The sequence below is a fragment of the Sinocyclocheilus anshuiensis genome, unplaced genomic scaffold, assembly GCF_001515605.1.
Source record: "Sinocyclocheilus anshuiensis isolate Anshui unplaced genomic scaffold, SAMN03320099.WGS_v1.1 scaffold1015, whole genome shotgun sequence".
NCBI lineage: Eukaryota > Metazoa > Chordata > Actinopteri > Cypriniformes > Cyprinidae > Sinocyclocheilus > Sinocyclocheilus anshuiensis.
Genome location: NW_015546029.1, coordinates 1,566,756 through 1,592,651, shown reverse-complemented (window position 1 = coordinate 1,592,651; position 25,896 = coordinate 1,566,756). Strand labels below are relative to the sequence as shown.

At 37.9% G+C, this 25,896-nt stretch overlaps 1 protein-coding gene across 1 annotated transcript in view; it reads left to right on the top strand.

Annotated features, from left to right (window-relative positions):
- Positions 1-25,896, top strand: part of LOC107698723 (calmodulin-lysine N-methyltransferase-like) — a 118,750-nt gene that overhangs the window by 77,299 nt on the left and 15,555 nt on the right. Inside the window, exons 5-10 of the mRNA XM_016499825.1 lie at positions 6,656-6,675; positions 9,811-9,951; positions 12,158-12,221; positions 16,903-16,969; positions 18,021-18,095; positions 25,773-25,836. Of these exons, the coding sequence (XP_016355311.1) occupies positions 6,656-6,675; positions 9,811-9,951; positions 12,158-12,221; positions 16,903-16,969; positions 18,021-18,095; positions 25,773-25,836 (431 nt within the window). The remainder of the gene's footprint in view (positions 1-6,655; positions 6,676-9,810; positions 9,952-12,157; positions 12,222-16,902; positions 16,970-18,020; positions 18,096-25,772; positions 25,837-25,896) is intronic.

The window sequence follows — 25,896 nt, the reverse complement described above, 5'->3', positions numbered from 1 at the left end:
GCTGGGGCTTGCACCCGCTCATCTGACCGGTTTAGCCCCACACCCGCGTGCTGATATATCTATTAGTCTGCCGTCAACACCGCGCCGCTGCGAAGATGAGATTCCGCCAGCTTTGGCATTTTCACTCACAGATAAGTAAGCTATCAGGCCACCGGATAAATAGCAGAGCAAAGAGTTGCCCCGGCCCCCGCGCACGCCGGTGACAATGCAGCGATAGCTCTTCTCCCCTCATTATACGCCGCCACCCCTAATCCAAAAAAGTTGTTTACCAAGTGAGGAGGCAGCTTTATCTACCCGAGGCACAGTGTTGCGGCTTTGAAAACACACTCGTGTGCGCAGCTAGGCAAGACGGAAAGGCTTTTTTCCCCTGTATTTTCAGTGTGCTGGAGCTGTGTGGTTAGAGGCTTGCTTTTTTGTTGCTCGGTGTTTTCACTGAAAATTGCTGAGGGGTGTGTGTGTCTGTATGGATGCCTGTGTGGGTTTGCGTTGTAAAATATTAAGCTTTTCGAATGTGAGCCGAGTATTTTAGGAGTGGGCGGTATGTCCAAATACGTCATGGTATGAGTAATATTTTAAGACGGTAACAATATACTGTATAATGCATATATGAATGTAAAATATATATAAATAATAGTTTTATGTAATAAATATTTTTTTAAATATTTTTTTATTAGCTTGTCTTTAATGATGCTTCATGAGGAGTTCTTTCCCTCTTTAAAGTACACAGTCTTGTATCTTTGTCTTTTTGTTTGATTTTCAAATACCTTTTTGCTTCAAATCAAAGTTTGTAATGTTGTGATTCACCTTGTAGCTGGTTGGTTTGGTTCAAGGCTTACAGCTCTTGAACAAGGACTTTTTTTTAAATCCCCATAGGAAAAATGAATTGGAAAAAAATACTTCTGGAACCAGAACACTGAAATAATGAGTGGGCACTGTTGCACTCTGCGGTGGACATGACCTAGCATTGTGCATCAAAACAAAATTGCTGCATAATTTTATAATCAACAAAGTGCCTATCTGTGACACCCTTTGTAACTCAGAATCATATCTTTATCATATCTGTTTAGTAACCATACTGATTAAGAACTAATTTAGAACATTAAACTTCTCAAATCTGTATTATGGGAAGTTTCTGTATAAGGCCCCAGGTCTTAAACAGCCCTGAATGGTTTCTACATCCTTTTGTTGAACTCTTGCAGGGACTGTACTCCATGTTGGAGACAAGATTGTACCTCTGATTGCTGCAAACCCCAACTCTCCCCATCCTCTCCAAGCAACACAGTGCCTTTGGTGGTCTGTGGTTGTACGTGTGAGAGTGAGTGTGTGTTCAGTAATCCTGAGTTGGAGTAAAGTAGCGGTGTGAGGGAACAGATTGCAGTTGATCATGCTGAAATGCACTCTTATCCGTTATTGGATCTGAAATGGAGGAGGCTTAGGAATTATCAGAGGCCGGCGGTAATGTGGAGATCATCTGGAGAAAGCTCATGGCCCCACCACGTCCTGAAAGGGAGGAGGGAACGCTCAACTTTCTCTTTTTTTTGTTCTCTTTCCTATATCTTAGATTTTTAATGTCATGCTGTGTACTTGATTTATTATAGGTTTTTAGCTAAAGCTGTATGGCATGTTAATCTATGACTTCAGCATTTAACCACTCATAAAGTGGTGTGGTAAGCTGGTTGTTTGTCTTGTTCATTGTTCTGTTTAAGCCCATGACGTTGAGGGTCTCTACATATATATGCAAGCAAACAAGTCGCTCCAGGACACTGTGGCTATAGTGTGTACGTAAGTAAGTGCTGGACGGCATCTGTGCGTCTCATACCAGCTCATATGATTAGTGTCTGGCATTTCCACTGGGATTAGCCATGCGCTGCGCTTTTCCAAAGTTCACAAGGTTAAGAGTTCACCAACACATAGGCTGCTTGCAGGAGGACCACAATAGCTTAGTGGTAGTGGGAAATTTCGTCGCCACTTGCCGCACCAAGGAAAATTACAAAAATATTGACTCTTTTCCAGCACTTTCTAACCCTAACAAGTTTAAGACCCTTCATCTTTAAGTTCAGTAGAGGACAATATAGCTAAAAGACACCAAACACCTAGTTTGTTCAGCTAGCATTGTGATCTGCTATTTAATGCTGTATATCTATGTTTGTTTAATAGCACTTGTTATGGGTTTTACATCAAATTTGAGGAAAGAAGAGGTAAAGAAAGAACAAAGGTTTGAAGATAAGTGAATGGAGGTAAAGAGTGTAGCCGAGACGGCTCTGTGTCTCATTTGGTAATTGAAGGTGAGAATTGATTGCATTATCCCAGGAAGAGCTGTTACCTGCTATCACCTCATAGCTTCTTAATTTCCTCAAGTGTATCTTGACTCATGGCCAAAATAAAACTCACACCTTTACATACATTGTTCTGTGCCTATAAGTTTCTAGTTTAAATTCAAGTTTCAGATTCAAGACTTTTAGTTTCCCTCTTTGTGTCCATGTCAATACTAAATGTACTTAAACTACCGTTCAAAGGTTTGGGGTTGGGGTTGGACTTTTTTTTATGTTCTTGAAAGTCTCTTTTGTTCACCAAGGCTGCATTTATTTGATCAAAAATATAGTAAAAACAGTGAAATAGTGAAACAGTGAAATAGTATTACAAAATATATTAAAATAACTTTTCTATTTGAATATACAGTATTTTAAAATGTAAAGCTACGTTTTCAGCAGCCGTTACTCCAGTCTTTAGTGTCACATGATCCTTCAGAAATTCTTTTATTATTCTGATTTGGTGCTTTTTTTATATTCTTTTAGTCTTTTATTTCTTCTGAATATTTTTGTGGAAACTGATACACTTTTTTCAGTATTCTTTGATTAATAGGAAGTTCAAAAGAATAGCTTTTTCACTTTTGATCAATTTAGGGCATGCCTGCCAAAAAAAATAAATAAAAAAATCTGACCCCAAACAATAATGTCATTATGCAAACCCGTTTTATATGACTGCATACAAATCGGTAAATGGACAACACAAGAAAACTCCTGATGTCATGACAAAAACATCAAGCAAAAACGTGCACATTGAATACACTGACAAAATGTGTTTAATTTCGTAATGTTTTGGTGTGCCAAACTGAATATTCCTGGAAATAATTATAAACTGTGCCTAAATGTTTATGGAATATTCCCACAGATGTATTATGGTAATGTGGTTATGTATTATCGGATAATTGTTGCATAACATAGTATTTCATAGTCATGTTTATTTGTATAGCGATTTTGACTGTCTCAAAGCAGCTTCACAAGAAGTTTTTTTTTTTTTGCTTTAGATTTGTTGCACATTTACTGCCATTTTTCTGCACATAAACTGTATTTGTGAAGATAGTGCATTGTCGCTATTCAGCACACCGTGAATAAAAAGAAGAAACCGTGTACTTCAGCTGAGAGTAGGGAAAGAAATCCACATATTGCCATAATTTTATCTCAGCATATCATTATTGAAAAGACCTCTAAAATCAGAAAAACTCCTGCCCTTATTAAGCAGCCCCTATGTTATCTCACCATTTGTACAATTGCTGAATCAATCCATTTCAAATGTCATTTTAAAAAACGTCTAACTTATGAGAATGTCATTAAGCCATTTATACTCTGAGAGTTTATTTGAGAAACCTCAAGCACTTTCACCAGAAATGTTCTTTGATGTATGTAACAGTACAGCAGTTAATAAATGAAGACATCACAAGCCTCTATTACACTTGAGCATAGTTCTAGTTTTATCAAAGCGATAAAATTTATCCCATTATTCAAACTCACAGTTATTGGATTTTTTAAATTCCAGTCATATAAGTCATACATGGGCTGAGACTTCAGAGGTTACAGTCAGCCAAATTAATCGGCAAAAGTAGGCCTCCTGGATGAGCCTAGAAGTTGTTGTTGTGACCTCTAAGTGTCATAAATTGTATTTTTTTTTCTGTCTAGCTACAATCCTTATGTGATAAATCTTACACTATAGCCTCTCAAAATGTCAGATGGTTCATCAGCAAGTGGAATAGCAAGCAGGTGCTACCGCCTTTTAATGGCAGAGGCATATGTTGACGTTTTATCAATAGATATTATTAAATCTTTCTTGGGTGAGTTAATCTCAAGATGATGGTGCAGAGAGGTTGAGAGAGACAGGCTTAACAGGCCTTCCTGAAAGGCAGATCATAAGCTGCTTATTAAATCGACTCTGTCTTACACACACACATAACTAAATGGAAATAAAAGCTAGCATTTTGATTTTCCCTCTCTATTATTATTATTGTTGTTGTTATTATTATTATTTTGCTTTTATTTTAGTTGATAATGATATTATGCATTATTAAGTTACGTAAAGTTAGGTAGCACTTGAACTCTGTTACTGTTATATTTTTCCCTTTTTGCAGTAATAATCTAAAAAAAATCTGTCATAATGACATTAATTTTCATCATTTTCCAGACGTGAATTCTTTCAGGACAATTTAAAGTCTCCTCTTTTTATCATTTTATCCTACATTCCCTACGTTTATGGGTAGGGGATACTGTTAAAATGTCAACCCTGTTACCTTTAACCTTGTGATAATTAAAAAGTGTATATTTGTGCGAATATTGATATTTAATTCTCCTAAGAAGTACCTTGTGTCATAATGCTGGGAATTAAAAGTTTACAGTCTTTTTGTAAGCATATTTAGATTGACATTAAAATATGTTAATTAAAGGTATAGATCACTAAAAATGAAACCTATAGAAACATGGAACATAGAAGATATTTTAATGCTGCAAATGGGTTTTTGTCCATACAATTGTATGTCAATGGTAAAAACATTCTTCCCAACGTTCTTCGAAATATTTTCTTTTGTGTTCCACAGAAGAAAATAAGTCTTACCTGTTTGGAATGACATGAGGGTGAGTAAGTGATGACATAGTTGTTATTTTTGGATGAACTATCCCTTTAAACTTGAGCCACAATTAAATTTTGAATATTTAAACACATTTTTTTGTCTGACAGAATGGTTAAAATGTTACAGAAATGTACACGCATTTCCCAGCACTCACACACCAAAAACACTGTTTTCTTTCTTCTTTCTTTTAAAACACTTCGCAAATTTATGCATGAAGATATGTTGCAAATGAAAGTAAAGTTACACACACAAATCCAAACACATAAGAGCTCCCATCAAAGGCAGACAGCTCAGGGGCCTAAGTTTATTGAAATGACTATTTTCCTTAGCTGTATGTGTGTATGTGTGTGTCTGAGAGACAATAGCAGCTTTATGGCTCTTGCTGGAGCTAGCAGAAGGAGCAGAGGCTGACAGTGGGTGATAAGACCACCAGCCTGCTTCTTGTGATAATCATTCGCTGGACCCCCACTCACTCTATGCACAGCTTACAAGCCTAAGTAGCCAGAATCTTTTGTGTGTGTGTTGGAAGTGAACTGTATCGAGCAGGGAGCGTTCTTCATGAACAGAGAGAAAGCGCCAGTGTAAAAGAGAGTGAGACACTGTCCTTATGTTGCATCATGTGAAGGCTACCAAGTAGGCTTGTAGCATCCTTGTGTGAGGTTATGGTATGTAATAAATTGAATGTTTCCTTGCAGTCTTTGATATATAATGTTCATCATAGTAACTTTCAGTTTTTTTATGATCTGGCCATCTATACTGAACATTAAAGTATCTCTCTCATCCATTATGCAAGGAAATGTGAGATAAAATGTGATGATTATACTATAGTAACTACATGACATGATTGACTAGATGAATGTTCACTAAAAAAATAAAAATAAAAAAATATTTTGTGTAGTAATTTTATATATATTTTTTATAGTTATGCATATACAATTATATTTCTTTTTAGTAAAACATTATTTATTAAATTAATTCACTAATTTAACAGTAAACAAATGTTAATCTGGTGAAAAAAACTAAATGCTGAATAAAACTAATAAAAAAAATGTAGTGGCAATTATGTATAGAGACAGAGAGAGATCAGAGAAATTAATACTTTTAATCAGCAAAAATGCATTGAAGGGATCAAAAGTAAAAGCATTTATAATATTACAAAATATTTATATTTTAAATAAATGCTGTTCTTTTGAATTTCCAGTTCATCAAAGAATCCTAAAAAAATTATCAGTTTATGTTTCTTGAGCAACAAATCAGCATATTACAATGATGAGAGATGATGAAGGTCATGATGAAGACTGCAGTGATTGCCATCAAAGGAATTAATTACATTTAAAAAATACATTAAAATTGAATAGAAATGGTTCATATTTCACAATATTACTGTTTTTACTGTATTTTTGATCACAAAAATTGAGCCTTTAAAAAAAATAGTTTAGAATTTTCGAATGGTAGTATATGTTCTCCTAACTATCACTTTTAATGCATTAATGCTTTTAATCTATTTCCTGCCCCTAAACATCACTGTAAATCATATGAGTTATGATTGGTGGTTTAAATATGTCAGTCAGACGGCCCTTTCATATCTGAATGGATGACTCATAGCCAGATTATGCTCTGATGTGCACTAAATTTAATGTGATCGTGAAAATTGTGTAGTAATGCCCGGTATTGTAAACAAACTTGGAGGTTTGGTGCACTAGTAAGTACCATCACACTTCATACACTCTATCTAACGGCTCTCTCTTTCTCTTTCAGGTGTCTGGCCTTCTGAAGAGGTGATGTCTCTCTCTCTCTCTCTCTCTCTCTCTCTCTCTCTCTCACTTTGCCCATATGACAGAGAAGCAAGGGGCACTTTTTGATTTGTACTCAAGGCGGTACACAAGCCTTTGATTTCCTGTTTTTACATTCAAGAGGCAGAAGAGGAAAGAGAGGCTTATCGATCACACAGCAGCAAGCTGAAGGTCAACTGGGCATATAGAGACAGAGCAGGGTTTTGCACCCTTGGGCCAATGCTTCTATAGGATTCTCTGTGTGTGTGTGTGTGTGTGTGTGTGTGTGTGTGTGCGAACGGAGGATGTTAAGACCTGTGATCTGTTGTGATTTGGTCTGGTGCATATTCAGACCTCTAAATTAAACACTGAAGTTAATTTGCATGTGTATGTGTGTGTAGTATGTTTGAGCATGTGTGTGTGTGTGTGTGTGTGTGTGGATGTGTGCTCTTGTTCCTGTATGTCATCAAGGACTGTCACCCTCTCGCTATCTTCCAGACCTGTTATCAGGCACTCACCAAAAAGAGAAAAAGAGGAGGATAAAGCAGAACAAAAAAAAAGTCAATTTACAGAGAGTGCCCATCTCTTCTCTTCATCCCTCTGGTTTTTTGCCTTTCTTTCCACTAGCCCAATGTACAGCCAAATAGCTACCTGTCACTGGGGCTTTGTCCCCGCCGCGGCTCATACTAGCAGTTTTGTGCGCATTAATTTTTAATTGCACTCCCTCATACAACAATCGCTCTCTCTTCATCCTCCACTCTGTCTCTCTATCAATGGAAGGTGTCGGATCATGGGCTGAGAGCAGACAAACACGTGGAGACTGTTGTCACGGAGCACAGAAATGACTGGCAAAATTATGAAGTCAAGCTGTCTGCGTGTGTGTGTGTGAGAAGACAGTTCTGGTGTGTGGTTCTGGGCTGCTTTTGATCTACAAGGACTCTCTACTGTATATTTTGTGTATGACAAACACAAATGAACTCTATGCAAATTATAGTCTTTGTGTAAATTCTCCATTCCTGTGAGAATTATATGAATTACCTTTCATGTGAATTATGTTCGGGTGCGTAGGTCTCTGGATATACAATAGGTATGTTTCTGAGTGTACTGTTGCGGTGTGACTCAAAAATGGCAGGTTTGTTCTGAGAAAAAAAAAAGCAAAAATGCTAAATGCTATTAATAAAATAAATTCCCAATTGGGCTTATTTACTTTTTTAAGGGTGGGGAAAATACTTTCAATATCTATCTATAGTTATTGACATATGGTTTAAAGGCTATTTGTCCAGTCAAACTCTTCTGCAGAAGCTAGGCTAATTAGCCAGATGCTAACATGTTTGCAAATCAATTAATCAGTGAATGATGTTTAATTTTTAACCCTTTTTAATTTACTTTTGCATATATTACTAATGTGTTGGTTTGTCACTTGATGTAAACAGAGCTCAGTGAATCAGAAATATAGCACTTAAAAGAAAAATAAATAAAACTTTACCATAGTAAAACCATGGTATTCTTACAAGTACTTTGGAGTACCATATAAATGTCAAATGTGTTTTTGAATTAATAAATATTCAGTATAGGGCTTTACACAATATCAGATTTTCCCTACAATTAAATTAATCACTCAAAATGCGAGTTTTGGGAGGCGGGGAGAGAATTTGTAACAATAACTGTACAAAATTGTACAAAAAGGTCAGAACTTCCTAAAGACTAGGGGTCTAAAATCCTGTCTTTTTTACGACATCCAAAAAACTCCCAACCTTGGAAGCTAACTTTTTTCGGGTGTTTCTGTTTTGTGACGGATTGCAACTAGCATTAGGTTCCAATACCGCCACTTACTATTTAGAATGTTAACCAGATAGTTATTGCCGCTGGATTATTTACATTTATTTCCAACAGTATTAACATGATATTATTTTTCACTTTTTACATATTAAGGTTATCATCAATACAAGTATATTTTTGTCTCGCCTCATTTAGAATGATGTATTTGACAATACTGCAGTATTGCCATCTGTAATGAATCAATGTACTGTACTTACAGTCCAGTACAGAATCAAAGCAGAACATTGATCCTGTATGTTTGATTAACTTCCCGTTCCTGTTGTAGCCCAAATCCACATTTCCAGCAGAAAAAAGGACAATTGCGCTTTCTTTTGTAAACACATATACACCCGCTCGCATGCAGAGAGAAGGAGAGAGAGGAAGGTTGAGATCAATGAGCCCAGTGGAATTGCATTCCAATCAATGGCACCCCTCTACACGGGCAAGTTAATTAGCGTTATTGTCAAGACACAACAGCATCTCGCTCTCTTTCTCTATCGCTCCCATTCTCCTATTTTCATCTCATTTGAGCTGAAAAACTTCACTCTCATACTCATGTACTTCAATGTTAACGCTAAACGGCGCATCAAACCCCTCCGTGTCTCTCTGTCTAACAGGGGCTCCACGGTGTGTGAGCTGGGTGGAGGGATGACGTGTCTGGCACTAGCCCCATGTACAGCCAAATAGCTACCTGTCACTGGGGCTTTGTCCCCGCCGCGGCTCATACTAGCAGTTTTGTGCGCATTAATTTTTAATTGCACTCCCTCATACAACAATCGCTCTCTCTTCATCCTCCACTCTGTCTCTCTATCAATGGAAGGTGTCGGATCATGGGCTGAGAGCAGACAAACACGTGGAGACTGTTGTCACGGAGCACAGAAATGACTGGCAAAATTATGAAGTCAAGCTGTCTGCGTGTGTGTGTGTGAGAAGACAGTTCTGGTGTGTGGTTCTGGGCTGCTTTTGATCTACAAGGACTCTCTACTGTATATTTTGTGTATGACAAACACAAATGAACTCTATGCAAATTATAGTCTTTGTGTAAATTCTCCATTCCTGTGAGAATTATATGAATTACCTTTCATGTGAATTATGTTCGGGTGCGTAGGTCTCTGGATATACAATAGGTATGTTTCTGAGTGTACTGTTGCGGTGTGACTCAAAAATGGCAGGTTTGTTCTGAGAAAAAAAAAAGCAAAAATGCTAAATGCTATTAATGCACCCCTCTACACGGGCAAGTTAATTAGCGTTATTGTCAAGACACAACAGCATCTCGCTCTCTTTCTCTATCGCTCCCATTCTCCTATTTTCATCTCATTTGAGCTGAAAAACTTCACTCTCATACTCATGTACTTCAATGTTAACGCTAAACGGCGCATCAAACCCCTCCGTGTCTCTCTGTCTAACAGGGGCTCCACGGTGTGTGAGCTGGGTGGAGGGATGACGTGTCTGGCCGGTCTCATGGTAAGTCAAAAATTGCATACAGTGCTCACACAGACAGACAGTCACAGGCAAATGGGCAATTTGCATCAGCATGGGTAATCTAACATGGGCATATTGTAAGCAACATGAAATCAGCCAGCGCACATTGACATTTCTACCTCAGTGACTATAAACACACGTGGCCCAATGGGCTAACTTCATCAAAAGCATTCAAACACATGGGCTTGCAAGTGCAAACACATTCTGTCTTGGTCACAGACACACATACACACACATCAGTGGCTTAGACTCTGGCTGTGTGTAGTGTATAGTAGTTTGTAGTAGCCTCTCCAGATGGACAGGCTTAACATGTTATCGATTTCGCCTTCACAAGACCAGCCTTCCCATATCTCTCCACTCAATACCCCCGTGTTGTGACATTATGGACCGCCAGTGGATCGCCCTCCTCATCCCCCCACTCGACCTTTTTTTTTAAAACTCACATTCCTCCTTTTCTCAGGTCTGACTTAGTGCTTCTTGATGCTTGTGTTTATTTAAGTCCTTTGCAAGGACAAATAGCTTCTCTCTTCTATCCTGTGCCCTGGAGTGCTGTGGTTTTGGCAGTGTCATCCATGTTTTTCTTGGGTGACTGGTTGGTTTCCTGCAGGTCTTGATGCCCATATGGCTAGCTGGTGGTGTGGGGCCCCGTGACCTGACTCTTGCCCACAGGGCAAAAAACACTACATCACTCTGTAGAGATGATTCTGCTGTATTGTCTCATTTTGTCAGTGCATGTAACCTTTTTGTTTGACTTGAGCGTTTCAAATTATAGACATTAAAAATGTCTGCTAAAAAGAACTACTTAAGAAATCCTGTTGCAATTTGTGTGTCTTTGAAAGGACTTTTACCTGGGAAAATGTAAGATGCTGGTTTTCTTTGTGTGATGGCGTGGAATATTCACTGCATTATACCATCAAAACAAATTTATTGGGAACTTTTTTTTATGCTCACCGAGGTTAAATTTATTGAATAGAAAACAATTCAGCAGTAATATTGTGAAATATTTTCACAATTTAAAATAACAAATTTGTATTTAAATTTATTTTAAGGCATAATTTATTCCTGTAATACAAAGCTGAATTTTCAGCAGCCATTATTCCAGTCTTCAGTGTCACATGATCCTACAGAAATCATTCTAATATGCTGATTTGATGCTTAAGAAACTTTAATAATTAGAAAATTCAAAAGAACATTTATTTGAAGTATACATCTTTTGTAACATTACAAATGTCTTTACTGTGACTTTTAATTTAATGCATCCTTGCTGAATAAAAGTATTAATATCTTTAAATAATAAAATCTTACTGACCCCAAACTTTTGAACAGTACTATAGCACATGCTAATATTCCTTAAGAATTAACCCATCACTAAACTGCAAAATATTCCCATTATCGTAAGGACAATAATATTATTAAAAAAAAACATACAGTTTCATGTCTGCTAAGAAATAACTACATAAGATTAATAAATACATAAATTCACTCTGCATTGGCAGGTGTGTCAAAAAGTTATTTTTGCTTCCCGTGTTTGAGAACTGTCAGAAATTTTAAATCGCATTATTCAAAAGCACAAATATAAAACCTTGCAAGCACTTTTACAAACGCACACATTCCCTGCTTCTGCCCACTGTGCCTCTCCAAACTACTGTTACACAGTGCCTCTGATAAAGACGACTACTTGAATGAAAAGACTGTATAGAAAGAGCTGACAATGGAGCAGCACAAAGGCAGAAGCTTCGCAGTACAAAGTTATATGAAGGGCATCAGGCAGGCCTCGCGAGCCGAGTAAGGAGTGACAGCAGAGCGCGATGGCCCCGTCTGATAAATGCCACACTGCAAATGAAAGGCTCGGCACTCACCATCATCCCCTGTCACAATGCAATTACCCAACAGAGTGATAGCAAGATAGAGGGCTCCCAGCCACCAGGAATGATAAAAGTATTGACTGATTTGATTGAATGATTAAAATAATGCAGACGTAAAATGAAAAAAACGGATGAGACAGACAGCGATGGATGAGAGGGAGCAGGGGAGAAAGAGAGAGGGGTGGTCGTTTTGGAGTAGGGCTTTAAAAATCAGCGCTCTTCAGATATGACTGCTTGCAAACAGTGTGCTGAGGATGTCTTGCTTTTGTTTTATTTATTTATTTGTTTGTTTATTTTTCATCTTTTTTTCTCTTTTTCTGCAGATTGCGGTTTGTGCTGATGTGAAGGAAGTGCTGCTATCTGATGGCAACGAGAAGGCAATTCAAAGTATCCTTGCATTACGGACTGGTGTGTAGCTCTGTTCCAAAACCTAGTAAGCTGCCCACTCCCTACATAGGCAGCTGCCTTCTAAGGCAGCGTCTGAACTGAAATGGAACCCCATAAATGACTGATCTGGAACTTACATAGGCAGGATCTGTAAATGAAGTGCACAGGAGACTCCATAATTGCAAGCGACACAAGAGGAAAGTGATATTTGATTAAAATATAATTTGAATTTTTTCCTCTTTCTGAAAGTCATGAAAACACTATTGTGGAGTTTTTTTTTTTTTGCTATTTGAGCAAATGGGAACGCAAAAAATACATTTGATGTAGTCTTCCATTCACTGTTGTAGAATTTTACCCAACTTTTGAGAAACCTAGAAATGTGAAAAGGGTCCATCTACATTTCTCTTGTTTGTCCACAGTCTTCATTTATTTTATCATTGAGCTTGTCGCAGTGCATTCTGGGGTTGCCTTTTCCACAGAGGATGCCTATAATTTGCTCAAAATGAGGTAACTTAGAAGGCAGCATAATTACATTCCCTATACCTTCTGGAACAGCCTTCACGTGTTAAATTGACACCTAAACAAAACTCTCCCTACAGAGGCAGCTCACTTGGTTTTGGAACAGAACTTGTGTGTGTTTCCGAACCATTCCAAACATCACTTTGTTCAGTTGGAGTGCTGACAGCGATGTGTTGTGTGTGTATGTTCTCAGTGTAGACTGTCTTCGAGAGCGTAGCACAGAAAAGAAAACCTTGCTGTCTATTTAACCCCTATTTACCTCAGATATTCCTCTCACTCTCACCTCTCTCACACACACACACACACACACACACATTCAGTCAGCCATTCTTAATGTGCACTCTGTCAAAGAATACACACACGCACACACACACACACACACACACACACCCCTCGACATATCTGAATGTGAGGCAAATCATCCAGCTGACACCCGAAACCTGCATTTAGCATGTTTAATACATATTCATTTCATTGAAGGCTACCGCTGTGTGTGTTGACTCACCTGCTCCTTGTCTCTCACCCTCTCCCCCCTCTTCCATTCCCCTGTTGACTTTCTCTTTTGCCAGGAGCACAGATGAAGCTTAAACAGGTGACAGGGCACAGCTCAAACCTTCTTTCTTCATTCCCTTTCTTCTCTTTTTCTTATTCCCGCTCTCCATCTCTCGTCTTCCCACTGCAATCACTCAGATTAGCCTCGTCGTTTGGCTCACAAAGGCAGGAAAAACAGAGACGACAGACGTGACAGCAAAACGCCGCAAAATTACTGTGCCCACATTCGTTAGTAGAACAGCCAGCGCTGCCACTACAATGAGCTTTTATTGAATATCAATACTCAAAGAACAATGGCTGTGGCATGAATCAACACAACTCCTCATTGAGAAGAGATTTGTTTAAAAGAAAATGGAGGGAAAGGGAGCAGAGCAAGACATACTCAAAACATTCATAGTCTGTCTCTAAACTGCTTCCTGTAATAGAGTGTGAAAAGACTGGCAGAAGGCTGATAGAGCATTAATTGGCAGTGCTTTGTTTCAGAGATGTTTCTGCCATAATAGAACGCCAAGAGATGATCTGATGATCGGACGAGGCTTTCTTTGGAGAACCCTATACGATATGGTGTTTTCTTTCTTCGTTTTAGAAGAAAGAAAATGAAGGGATCAACAGAGTTGAAACATTAATATTTGCATGCTAGTCATAGGATTACTCCAAACTTTCAATGTAAACATATCTATGGTTATATATATACACTATTTTTTTTAATTTTTTTATTCTGTGTTCCTTTCTTTTACTGTGTTTAAAGGGTTAAAACAATTCTGGATAGCTCTATACAACTCTAAATTTTTAAATCTGGTGTGTAAAGCAATTTCTGATTTCAGCATTTAGGTTTGACCTTTGTTTAAAAACTAAACTATATAGATTTATATGTATTGTGTACAGGGTTTGAACAACATAATGTGAATATTAAGGTGTTTTACCACCAATGCCTTTAATATAGCTTGCAGCTTTCTTAGAATAGATTAACACAATGTTTGAACAGTCTCCAGTTGAACGTTGTCTATCAGAATATCGGTCAATTGCTTTAGAGATGTTGGAGGAGGGAATCTGCTTCTTACACTTCTCTCCAAAAATTGCCCACAGTGGTTTGACCATGTTTAAGTGAGATGATTGAGATCACCAGGGCAGATATTGAAGTGAATCTCCAGCTGTCCAGGTTTCATGATCTTAACACCATGTTTTTCGTATTTTAGCATTGGTGTCTGTAATTAAATTTATCATTTGCAGTTCTTTCATGGATGTTGGCTTTGTGAAGTTCTCTGTGGTCTGTTTTTGTGGAAACAGGATCTTCAAGGTGAATATTGAGGTTTACTGTCACTTTTGCTGCAGTAGTTCTGTGCTGTTTGGACACAATCCTTCTTAGTGTTGATGGTCCCTATCATTCACTTCCGGTTTCGGCCGCTGTTCTTTTTCGCTGATGAAGTCTTGCCATGCTTTGTGTAAGCAGTCATAATGATAGACAGTTGTTCTTAAAACACCAAACAATTGGACTCTTAATGTTACAGAAGCTCCTGCTATAACGGGCCATGATTTGTCATTTTTGGAATTTTTGGAATATTTAAATTTGTGTACATTTCAATTACTTTTGACTTCTACATCAAAGCCAGATTGGCTCTTCAACCTGCCTAATCAGCAAGATGTAAACTGCAGTAACTGCATAATTAGTATAGTACAAAGTTCATATTGTGGTTGGTTTGTTGGCATAGTTGGCCCCCACTGGAGAACACAACCTCGCTAGTGTTGTTTGAGACCCCTGTTGTATATGTCTACATACAGTACTCAGATTGATGGCATTGTGTGTGAGTACTTGTGTTATTGCTGGACAATTAGATGTTACTCCAAATATGATATGCAAATGTAGTATTCTTACTATCTAAACCGAATATGACTGAATTAGACATGTTACTACATGAACACACACACACACACACTCTCTGAATACTTCATCAAAAAAAAAAAAAAAAAAGGCCATTGAGCCCAACTGGGAATGAATAGTGTATCAGAAAGTGCTGAGTGGTTTCATGACTCAGTTCTGATCTTGTCTAGTCTGCACTCGTATTAAAGCCGTGCATGTGTAATCAAGAGACCCATACTGTTAAATTTTACTTTTCACACTGATTATGTTCTTTAATAGCTGCTGCTCTCTGGAGCTTTATTAATCAAAAGTCCTGAAACTTGGAGGCAATATGAATGAATGAATGAATGAATGAATGAATGACACAGGTGTTACACAGGAAGTCTATTTTTGATCAAAATTGTGTCTCGGGGCACTGTTAAAAGAGAATGAGAGAGACGCCAGTGCTAACCTCTCCACCAGTGGTCTTTTCCTGATGGGATTACACTGTAAGCCTTCCACTCTCTCGCCTTAGCTGTGGATCTCACCAGTGTAACGTGCGCACCCAGCCCCCTCCCCTCTTTCATTGAGGGATTTGCCCTCCATCCCTGTGCTATAGATTGGATTTGCTACAGTTGTTTTCCATGGAGCGAGAGAGAAAGCAGGCCAGAAAAAGCGAGAAATGGTAATTGAATTAGTTTAAAACTGTTGAAGGGTCTATTCATAGATGCGTTGACATCAATCCCGCAGTATAACCACAATGGGTGGAGGCCCATCTGAGGAGATGGATGCAGGTTAAAAGCCTCCCTATTGATTACCTATGGTAATGCTTTGCATGAGTTGGTTTTGAGCTCAGTGGTAATCTGAGGATGAGCTGTGGAGAGAGACGGCTGTTACAGAAGCGAACGGACTCTGTGGGTTGACGTCATATGAAAGGGCCTGACATGATTAAACAAGAAATCAGCTAAGTGTAATAGGCTCTTGATCAGAGGGATAAAGAAAAGGAACTTGCTGTTGTTCAACAGTGTCTCACCTACAACTTTCATACTTTTGTGTACTTTTCTGTATTCTGCAGCTTGATCACTTTGTTGTAGTATTCCATATTAAAGTTCACAAAAGAATATAAACACAATACCAGACAAACTTTTAAATAAATTTATGAATGTAATTTCTCATGTTGTGAAAGTATACTAAATTTACTAAATATTAAAATAACATTTATGTGTGTGTGTGTGTGTGTGTGTGTGTCTGTCTGCCTATGTCTATGTCTATATGTCTATATGTTTATTTATTTTGATAACCATTGACAAATTATTATTATTATTATTAAAGATTCTCACAGGGGATGCCATTTTTTCCCCCCAAAATTTTAAATTATTTGTTTTTTAGTTTATTTAAGCTGTTTTTCTTCACTTGAAAATAATAATATAAAATATTAATTATTTATTTATTTTTGATTAGTTAGATCAAATAGTGAAGGAAAAGCAGCTGCCAAGTGTCTGTTTATAAACCATCCCAGGATGCACCTCAAGTTGTTTGAGATGCTGTCCAGAGTGCATAGCAGTGTTGACCAGTCAGCATTTAGGACCAGAAATATCCTGTTTATAATTTGCGTTGTTTCATAGTTTTGATGCCTTCTCGATTATAACAAAATATGGAAAAAGAGTAGGTGTATTCAAACTTTTGACATGAAGGTGGATATATCTGTATGTTTAATTGTCATGTTTTTATTAATTATGAAACAGTGTTGCATTTCTTGACAAAGAGCATCAGATGTGCGCAGTGTTATCGAGAGGAACAGGCGAGAGGGGGTCTTCCTGTCTACCGATGTGTCCAGCAGGTAATCACTCATACACCTCCCAAACATCTCCGTTAATAAAAGACAGAGCACTAATATTGCTTTTACATTACAGCCATAAGAAGTCCATCTCTTATGTCAATACAAATTCAAGTGTTAGAATTCACTGAAGCTTTGCATAGTCAAGCATGCCATGAAGTATAGAAAAGTGTGTTTGGGTAAAGTGGCATTTACAGCACTTGTGTTCAGGACATAATAGTGTCAATAAGTAGGCAAAAATGAGGTTGCAAGGCTCCGTGTCACTCCCTGAACCCAGTTGGCCCGGTAACGAGGTATCCGCAGCCAGTAGGGCGAGCGCTACGCTCTCTAACGCGCCGAGATGTATCCAGGCAGAGTGATGATGAGCCACTCTCTGTGATTGAATGCCCTCATCTAGAAAACTCAAACACACACACTCTCTATAACACCCCTCTCTCACATTTGCCAAAACACAGCTCATCCACTGTGCACACCATCACGCAAATGCATTATCACCTAAAAAGTAATTTTGGCACTCAGTGATCTAACCACTCTCTCCCCCTCTCGTCTCCTCTCCTCTCTCTTGCTCTGCACACTCCCCCCTCCCTGTGTATTTACACTGGGCTGATGAAGTGAAAGAGTAAACGTATAATTAGCCTGCATTACTTTGATTGTTTTCTTTAGAGATTAGGCTTCCTGTCAGAGCGCGTGGTTTGAGTGGGGTGAAGGTCGCGTGTGATTGGTTGAGGGAGGGGGGGTGGATTCGCTTTCTCAAGTCAGTGAATAGGCAGCGCAGACCCCCACTGAGAGAGGAGATTGTATTTCCACAAGACATAATTTTTGTTTACTGACTGTTAATAATGGCTAATTAATAATCAGATTTGCTTGCCTGGAAACTGGCCCTAGCACTTAAAGAAAAGAGAGAAGACGATCACCGCCAGACAACGGCGCAAATAAAAAGCAAGTGTCAGGTGTGTGAAATATCTCTGGATGCAGCATTGTGAGGGATTATGGGGGTGAATGATAAATTGTGCAACATGGTTGATGACGCAGCTATCATCCTGTCCTCTTTCAGGGTGGTGAGATGGGACAATGAGGCCGATATGTCCACTCTGGAGGGTCGCTTTGACGTGGTGATGTGCGCTGACTGGTAGGTTGATCCTTTTGTTGAACTGTCAATTCTTCAGAGATCCACCGTCACCCAAAACATGACACTCGTACAATCCTAACACAATTGTTGCACGACACCTCCAAAACAGATCTTTCAGGCCAAACCGCTTGTTCTTTCTAACATTATACGATTCGGAGCAGGCGAAGAGATTCTGTACATCTGTCCAAAGCAGCCGTTCTTACAGCTATTACAAAATAAATATCATATCTCACACTTTACTAGACCCTCAATAAAAGTGTGCACCTTGTGTCCTGGTGATGTGGCATTAATATTCCTGCGCCACTAACGCTTATCAGATGGCAGCCATCAGCTCGCGGATGGCACTGCATTATTTCCCCTCCGCTAGCTCCGCCAGGCATTTCCATTTTTCAGAAATTGCCTCTTTTTCATGCTTGGCGTCCCAGCAAATGGATGTCTTAGGCAAATTGCAAATAATTATGCCTGTGCAAGGAGAGAAAGAGAGTGAGAGAGAGATTATAGAGCAATACAAACATTTCAATTAGCCAGGTCCTGAACATGTGGAACATGTTGTTTTTTTTCTCTCTTTTGTATGTCTGTGTAAATGCGTTGTTGCATGTGCATCATACTAGTCTTTTACAATCATTCGGATGTAAATTTTACTACTGGTCCATTCAGACTTCATTATGTAATGCAAGAAAATTTTATTTTTCTAGAATGCTATGTTGGATAGTTTGGGAAATCCAGCTTAGGGAGGCATCATGTGATCAAAGATGAACCGTTCTTTTTATTTATATGGTCATTTAGTTGTTAAAGGTATAGTTCACACAAAATAAAAAATTCTGTCATCATTTACTCATTCAAGTCGCTCCAAACCTGTATGATTTAATTTCTTCTGTATAATATATCTGTTTGTCCATACAAAATCAGTGTGGTCCGATTTTGTTTGTGAGCACACTGACTTTCATTATACAGTTAAAAAAAGCTGAAACAATCTTCAAAATATGTTATTTCTTTTATTCAGAAGAAAAAGTCATACAGGTTGTTTGGAATTACATGAGGGACAGTAAATTCATTTTGGGATGAACTGCCCCTTTAATATATTTTACATGTTAACCTTTGTACCAGTAATGTAATGTTTGCCAATATTTTATGAATTTATGTTAAATCTACACATTAAATACACCGAAAATGGCCAATGAATACAGGAGATTGTTAGTGAGACTTATTCATGTCTGATTCTTTTGTAATGGTCCCTGCTCTCATTACATGCATTATAATGACCCTAATTAGTACTTTAATTATATACATTTCCAAATCATACACATTTTTCCTCATCAACATTTTTCTTAACACTATTATAGTTTATTACATTGTTATTACATTATTACATTGTTATAAGCCCAGCTTTAAACCGGATGTTCTTTGGCATTGTCTCTATCTAGCACAAAGTAGTGAGGCTGATGGAGGCGGGCTATAATGATACCTGTGTGTTCTCTGGCGATGATCACTAAAGCCTGGTACAGCCTACTATTATTCTAATGTCAGACAAATGGCAGCTAATACGCAGGTAAAATGTGCAGCAGAGGGCCAGCATGAGATTGATTTGTGTGTAGTAAGGAGATACTACGTGTCTGTGTGTGTGAGAGAGAGAGTGGAAGAAGGTATGTGAGGATGAATCATGCCGCGTTGGCTGTCCCCCCGTTGCTTGCACTGGCATCTCATCTGTAATTGTCTTCAGGAGAGTGATCGCTTGGCGATTAACGAACATAGCCATGCTGACGATCACCTGCGAAAAGGTCAACAGCCACACTTCTGCTCCAATTAATTATAGTCTTTCAGACAATCGCCAAGAAAGGCAGGACATAATGTGGCGGCGCTCACGCTAGGAGAAGAGAGAGAGATAAAGACGTAGTCTCAGCTATGATAGCAAAAGGTTCTTCCAAAAGACAGCCCTCTGTTTCACCTTGTCTTTGTCTTCACGAGACAATGCTATTCTTGTCTGAAAACGATGTTTTGTAGCTACGCTAAGAGTAGACAAAAGCATGAAATTAGCACTCAAGGCCCACAGCTCTTTACTTGACTTGTGCAGTTTTGTTTAAAGTGATATTTCCTCACCGCTGAGAAGGTGAAAGACTGATATGCTGTTTTAATCAGAAGTTTTCAGAAGTGTCTCTTTCTAGTCTTTTAGTTTATAGTTCTGTCTTGTTCCTGTTTGCTGTTCGTCCCTTTATTATTCCCTGATTGTCTGCATCTGTGTCCTTGGCTGTGTGCGAAAATCGCATACTGTCTGAGTAGGTGCTTCATTTATTGAGGAACTTAGCAACTGTTAAAATCACATTATGTATAGTAGGTGTCTAGTATGAATGAAAACCTAAACACTATTCACCATGTTGTCATTGTCATGTGACCTTTACTGCCATTGATTGATTTAATGGGATAGTCACATGTCTATCAGGTGTGCACTTTAGAACCCCACGTGAAGCAGTAGGTCACCTTTTCACCTACTGTTTCATAAATACTATGAATTCAGCCATACTACCCATTTCACATACTGTTTTCTGCCTTCTGTATAGTAGAGACGTGTGCATATTCGGACACAGTGTTCATTTTCAAGTCTTATCCCTCTATGGTGATAATCTAAGGTGAGCTCTGTTGTGTTTTCTTGTTTCCCTGTTTCAGAGTTTCTTGTACTTTTGTTATTATTTTGCATTTGGATCCTGCTTGCCCTCGTTTCTGAGTTCTCAGCATGACAGCACAAGAAATGTGTAAATGAAACCTCAGCGTAACTGCAACAGCAGAGTTCAAAGAAAAGTAAAGTGTTTTCTTGTTTACTACATTGTGTATTTCTTTTAAAAATGGCTGTAAATTAAAAAATGGGTGTCAAGAGTGTGCCATTGAGGGTTACAGTAATGCCTGTAGAATAATCATGCACTGAAATAATATTGCCTGTCTAGAAAGAAATGCAGTTGCTTTTTTACGCTATGCTGTAAGCAAATGCAGGAAGATGAAGATGAAGGTTTAGAAAGTCTTTAATCCAACACACAGGGTAACATTGATGAGACCGGACAAAGGAAACTCAAACAGAACTGAACTAATATACACGTGATAGCCAGACACACCTGAACATAATCAAATGAATAACCATGAAAACCAATTAACTATGGCAGGAATTATGAAAACACAGAGTCCAAACTAACAGAAACCGTGACACTTAGGTAGTGCTGCACAGTTTGGGGAAAAAATGTAAATGCCTTTTTTCTTTTGATAATAATTACGATTAGTATTATTTTTTTCCCCCCAAGGAAAAAATATGGCTATAAAATACTACTACTACTACTACTAATAATAGCTATTATTAAATAAGAAATTACTATTTTGTAATTTATGCATTCTTAAATGTGAGACCATCCAGCTTTTTTGTCATAAAACCGCAGAGAGATTTTAAAGCATCTCCTTTTGTCAGCAGCTGGTTTATAAGCGCTTCTCATTACAAGTTTGCGAAGATGGTTAGTGTATCTTGCTTTCCAAAATTCAACTTATAAGCAACCCAAAACCACAGCATATCCAGAAATGAGTTTAATGCTGCTCTGATATACTGAAAACTCTGGATCGTGAGCTGCTCACGTGTAAAAATTGCGAAACCCTATACTCTGAGATTGGCCTGACAACCAGTTTCACTTTTCAAATGAATGCTAATGTATGTCCAAATAGATATATCTTGAGACTTTTATTCAGTGTTTTCATTTGCATTCATATTGAATGTACATGAACTACTGACATTTTAAGTTTCATATACATTATATAATGTGTGTTAATAACTTTATAATGGAGGTTTAAAGTGTAAGCCATTTCTGTTCAGCTTAATTTCTATAGTGACTACATGTAAACATGCTTGCAGGGATTCTATTTTAAAGGGCTATGGAATGGCACTCTGGAAAAACACGGTGTATCCCATCACTTAGATCTTTAGCTGGAATCGCAGTAACACCAGGCTAGGGTCAAGCATGTGAAGAAGCAGTCAGCCGTGATCCATGATAAGTGAATCAGTCACCAGTATCCTCCACTTGATCCCTCAATACAATATGTGTGTGAGATTCCCTTAGGTAAAAACAATTCTTGTGTAATCATGTCTGTTGAATTTACTAGACAACCCTTAAATTGTCATGAGGGGAAACATCCTTTATTGAAACATTGCTGTCTTTGAAACAGCAATGTTTTGTGACCCCTCACAGCAACTGAACCAAAAGTGAGAGTGCATGTCTCTTAGTGATCCCTGGTTTATGCTACTTCTTTGCATAAACACACACACACACACACACACACACACACACACACACAGAACGTTGAAGCACTTCGCTACACAAACACACAGTGTAATGTACAGTCATGGCCAAAAGTTCTGGCTGTGACATAAATTTTGTGTTTTGCAAAGTTTGCTGCTTCAGTATTTGTAGATATTTTTCCACATGTTTCTATGGTATACTGAAAAACAATGATAAACATATCATAAGTTTTAAAAGCTTTTATTGGCAAAAAAATATAATGAGTCAATATTTACAGCGTTGACCCTTGTTCTTCATAACCTCTGCAATTCGCTCTGACATGCTGGATATTAGCTTCTGGGCTAAATCCTGACTGATGGCGATCCATTCTTGCCTTATTAGTTCTCGGAGTTGATCCCATTCCTGAGAAAGCTCTGCACTGCTGGTGACACGATTCTGTAGCTGACTCCTCAGGAGGAGATGGTCCTGGCACTTACTGGACACTCTGGGACGTCCTGAAGACTTCTTCACTGCAGTCGAACCTCTCTCCTTGAAGTTCTTGATTCGGTAAATGGTTCTTTCAGGTGCAATATTCTTTGTAGCAATTTCCTTGCATGTGAGGCCATTTTGATGCAAAGCGATGATGGCTGCACATCTTTCTTTGGAGGTAACCATTGCTAACAAGAACACAATGATTGGATGCACTTCTTCCCTCCTTTTATAGCAATCAGTCTGCTCGTACAATCTAATTAGTATGATAGTGATTTTAGCTGATAGTACTCATTCATACTTTCACATGTTTTTTTTTTTTTTGGTGAAAAGTTCAGTTTTTGGCCAATGAAGCTTTTAGCAATGATTTAAAATGCATCTGATCACTCTACACAATAATCTAGAAACAATGTGAATGAACACCACAACAGCTTAAGCTGCAAACTTTGCAAAAAACAAAATTTATGTCACTTCCAAAACTTTTGGCCATGACTGCAGGCTCCTGGTGTGAATTCTTGCAGTGGTCTCGTTGTAATCACTGCTGCAGTGATTGACTGACTGAGAGAGCTTGGCATCTCGGCTTCCTCTAAGCTTCCTGTGTCTGTGGACTCAAGATGAAAGCTTTTGTGCATGTTTATTTTCATTTGTTTATTTTAGGTTTTAAAAGTTACTATGTTATTTAGCTGATTTCTTTCTATCACCTTTTCTTGTTTACTTTGCCCCTTTGTTGACCTTGCTACTGCTAGTTCCGGCTCATTTTGTGCAGTATATTTTCTAAGACATAGAGTTAGTGAAAGAAGGATCTATTTACATCTGTGTATTTTCAGAGCACCTCACCTTAACCACCTAAGTATGATATTCTTGTCACCTGCATAGATGAAAAAGCATACACAATAAAGCATCACATAAAAAAAAATGTAAACAACATATAAAAGTGCTTTAAAGATACCACAAAAATGGGACTGGCCAATAATTTTTCCAATAGCTCTGAAAAATGGTGTAATTTACCAGTTAGATGTTGTTTAGATAAATTGGCCACATCATTCACAGCATTTCAGTGTTGATTTCTGTACAGTTGTTTGTGATTTCAAGGTTTGAAGCTTTGTAAGATTTTAGTCAGCTGAACTAGTGAAATGATAATAATAAACAAACAAACAAATGGCTGTGAGAATACAATATGTGTGATAGATAGATAGATAGATAGATAGATAAAATAAAAATCCTAGAATAAAGATAATTAAATGACAACAATACAATGTAATAAAAAAAAAGAATGATTAAAAAAATATATATCCATCAAGTGTCCAGGAAACATGAAGGAAATTTAATATGTATCTGTAAAAACATCTCCACATAAGAAGGGTTTTCACTCTAATCATCAATAATGTCAGTCATCTTAGCATAAGCTCCTATTTCCTACTGATGGTATGATTTTTATGAGTCGTTTGTCTGCCTTCACTATAGGTTTCATTGAGGGGATGAAGTTAATGCAGTCTGGATTAGGTCAGATCAAGTATTAAAACCCACCCATATTTTAATCTTACTTCCATAACCTTCAGATTACCACAGCCAAAAATATGTTAAGACAAGCCCCATTTGCAGTGAGTTTGTCATCATGGCGAGCTGTATAAAGTTTCGCTTAGAGTTATGTACTTCTGTAATATGCTACCACACTTCTATTTATAGCATTGTAAATGCACTGTTCGCACTGGTCAGGCAAGAGAGGGATTTAAATGTCAGTTAACTGCTGGTGAGGATGACGACAACAATACCAACAAGCAAATCTTGCGGCCCAAGGCTTTGACATACTGCTGGTGCTGTTGCGGGTGGTCATTAGCTTTTTAATAAACAGAAAATACATTTAATGAAAGGAGAAAGAATGAAGGGCAAATATTACATCACTGACAGGTCAATATATGGAAGTAAAGGAGGAAGTACCATTGGTAAATTGGGAAGGGTTTTGTTTGACGTACCCTGTCAAGGCCAATGTGGCCAGTCGAACATTCCTGCACTCTCACCTCTAAACTCACCCTCTATTGTCCAGACTGACCTACTCCACCCAAAACACAGGGTCAGAAGTTCAACTGCTAATGAAACGCTTCTATCCATCAGACTCGTGACCACTAGACGTGGCCAGTGAGATCACAAAAATAAGGATTAATCAACATAACTCTGACCTTTGTCCCTTAGCAAACGAGAGCAGTGTTTTAAGCAGGGTCAGAGGTGATTGGACTATTTTGCTCGTAAAAAAAGTTCACAAGTAAATTCTGACTGGAACATGGTTTGCTCTTGTAAAAATAGCTGTAGTAATATGAATAGGAAAAAAAGCACACAATATGTACAGCAAATGCATTAAATTGATCAAAAGATACAGTCAAGACAATTGTTTACAAAATAATTGTTTTAAAAATGCTGTTTAATTATAATATATATATATATATATATATATAAATGTGCAGGCCAAAGGTTTGTTTTTTTTAATGTTTTTGAAAGAAGTGTCTTACTCTCACTAAAAATACAGTATATATTACAATTTAAAATAACTGTATTCTATTTGAATATATTTTAAAATGTAAGTTATTTCTGTAATGGTATTTATATGTATGTATTTATATATGTAATTTGTATATACTGTATGTAATTGTGTGTGTCACTGAAGGGTTTTTCTTTTTCTGTTGCTTAGTATTAGTTTGTATCATGTTAACGCCACCTGATACTTCCTTGATCGTTCATCTCTGCTAGTGTGTGTGTTTTACCTTTTGATTTGAATGCTGTCACACCACTGAAACTACATCTGCAAGCCGTGCTTGAGATGTGTATGTGTGTGCTTTCGGATTTATTCACAAACAGTGAAAATAAATAGCCTGCTGCTTTATCTGGAACCATTATCGTTGCAATGCATTCTAATCTTTCTAGTTGTTCTGTCTTTCTCTTTTTCTCTTAGTCTGTTTCTTGACCAGTACAGAGGGAGTCTGGTTGATGCACTAAGAAGATTACTGCGACCTGATGTAAGTGACTGTGTGTGTGTGTGTGTGTGTGTGTGTGTGTGTGTGTGTGTGTGTGTGTGT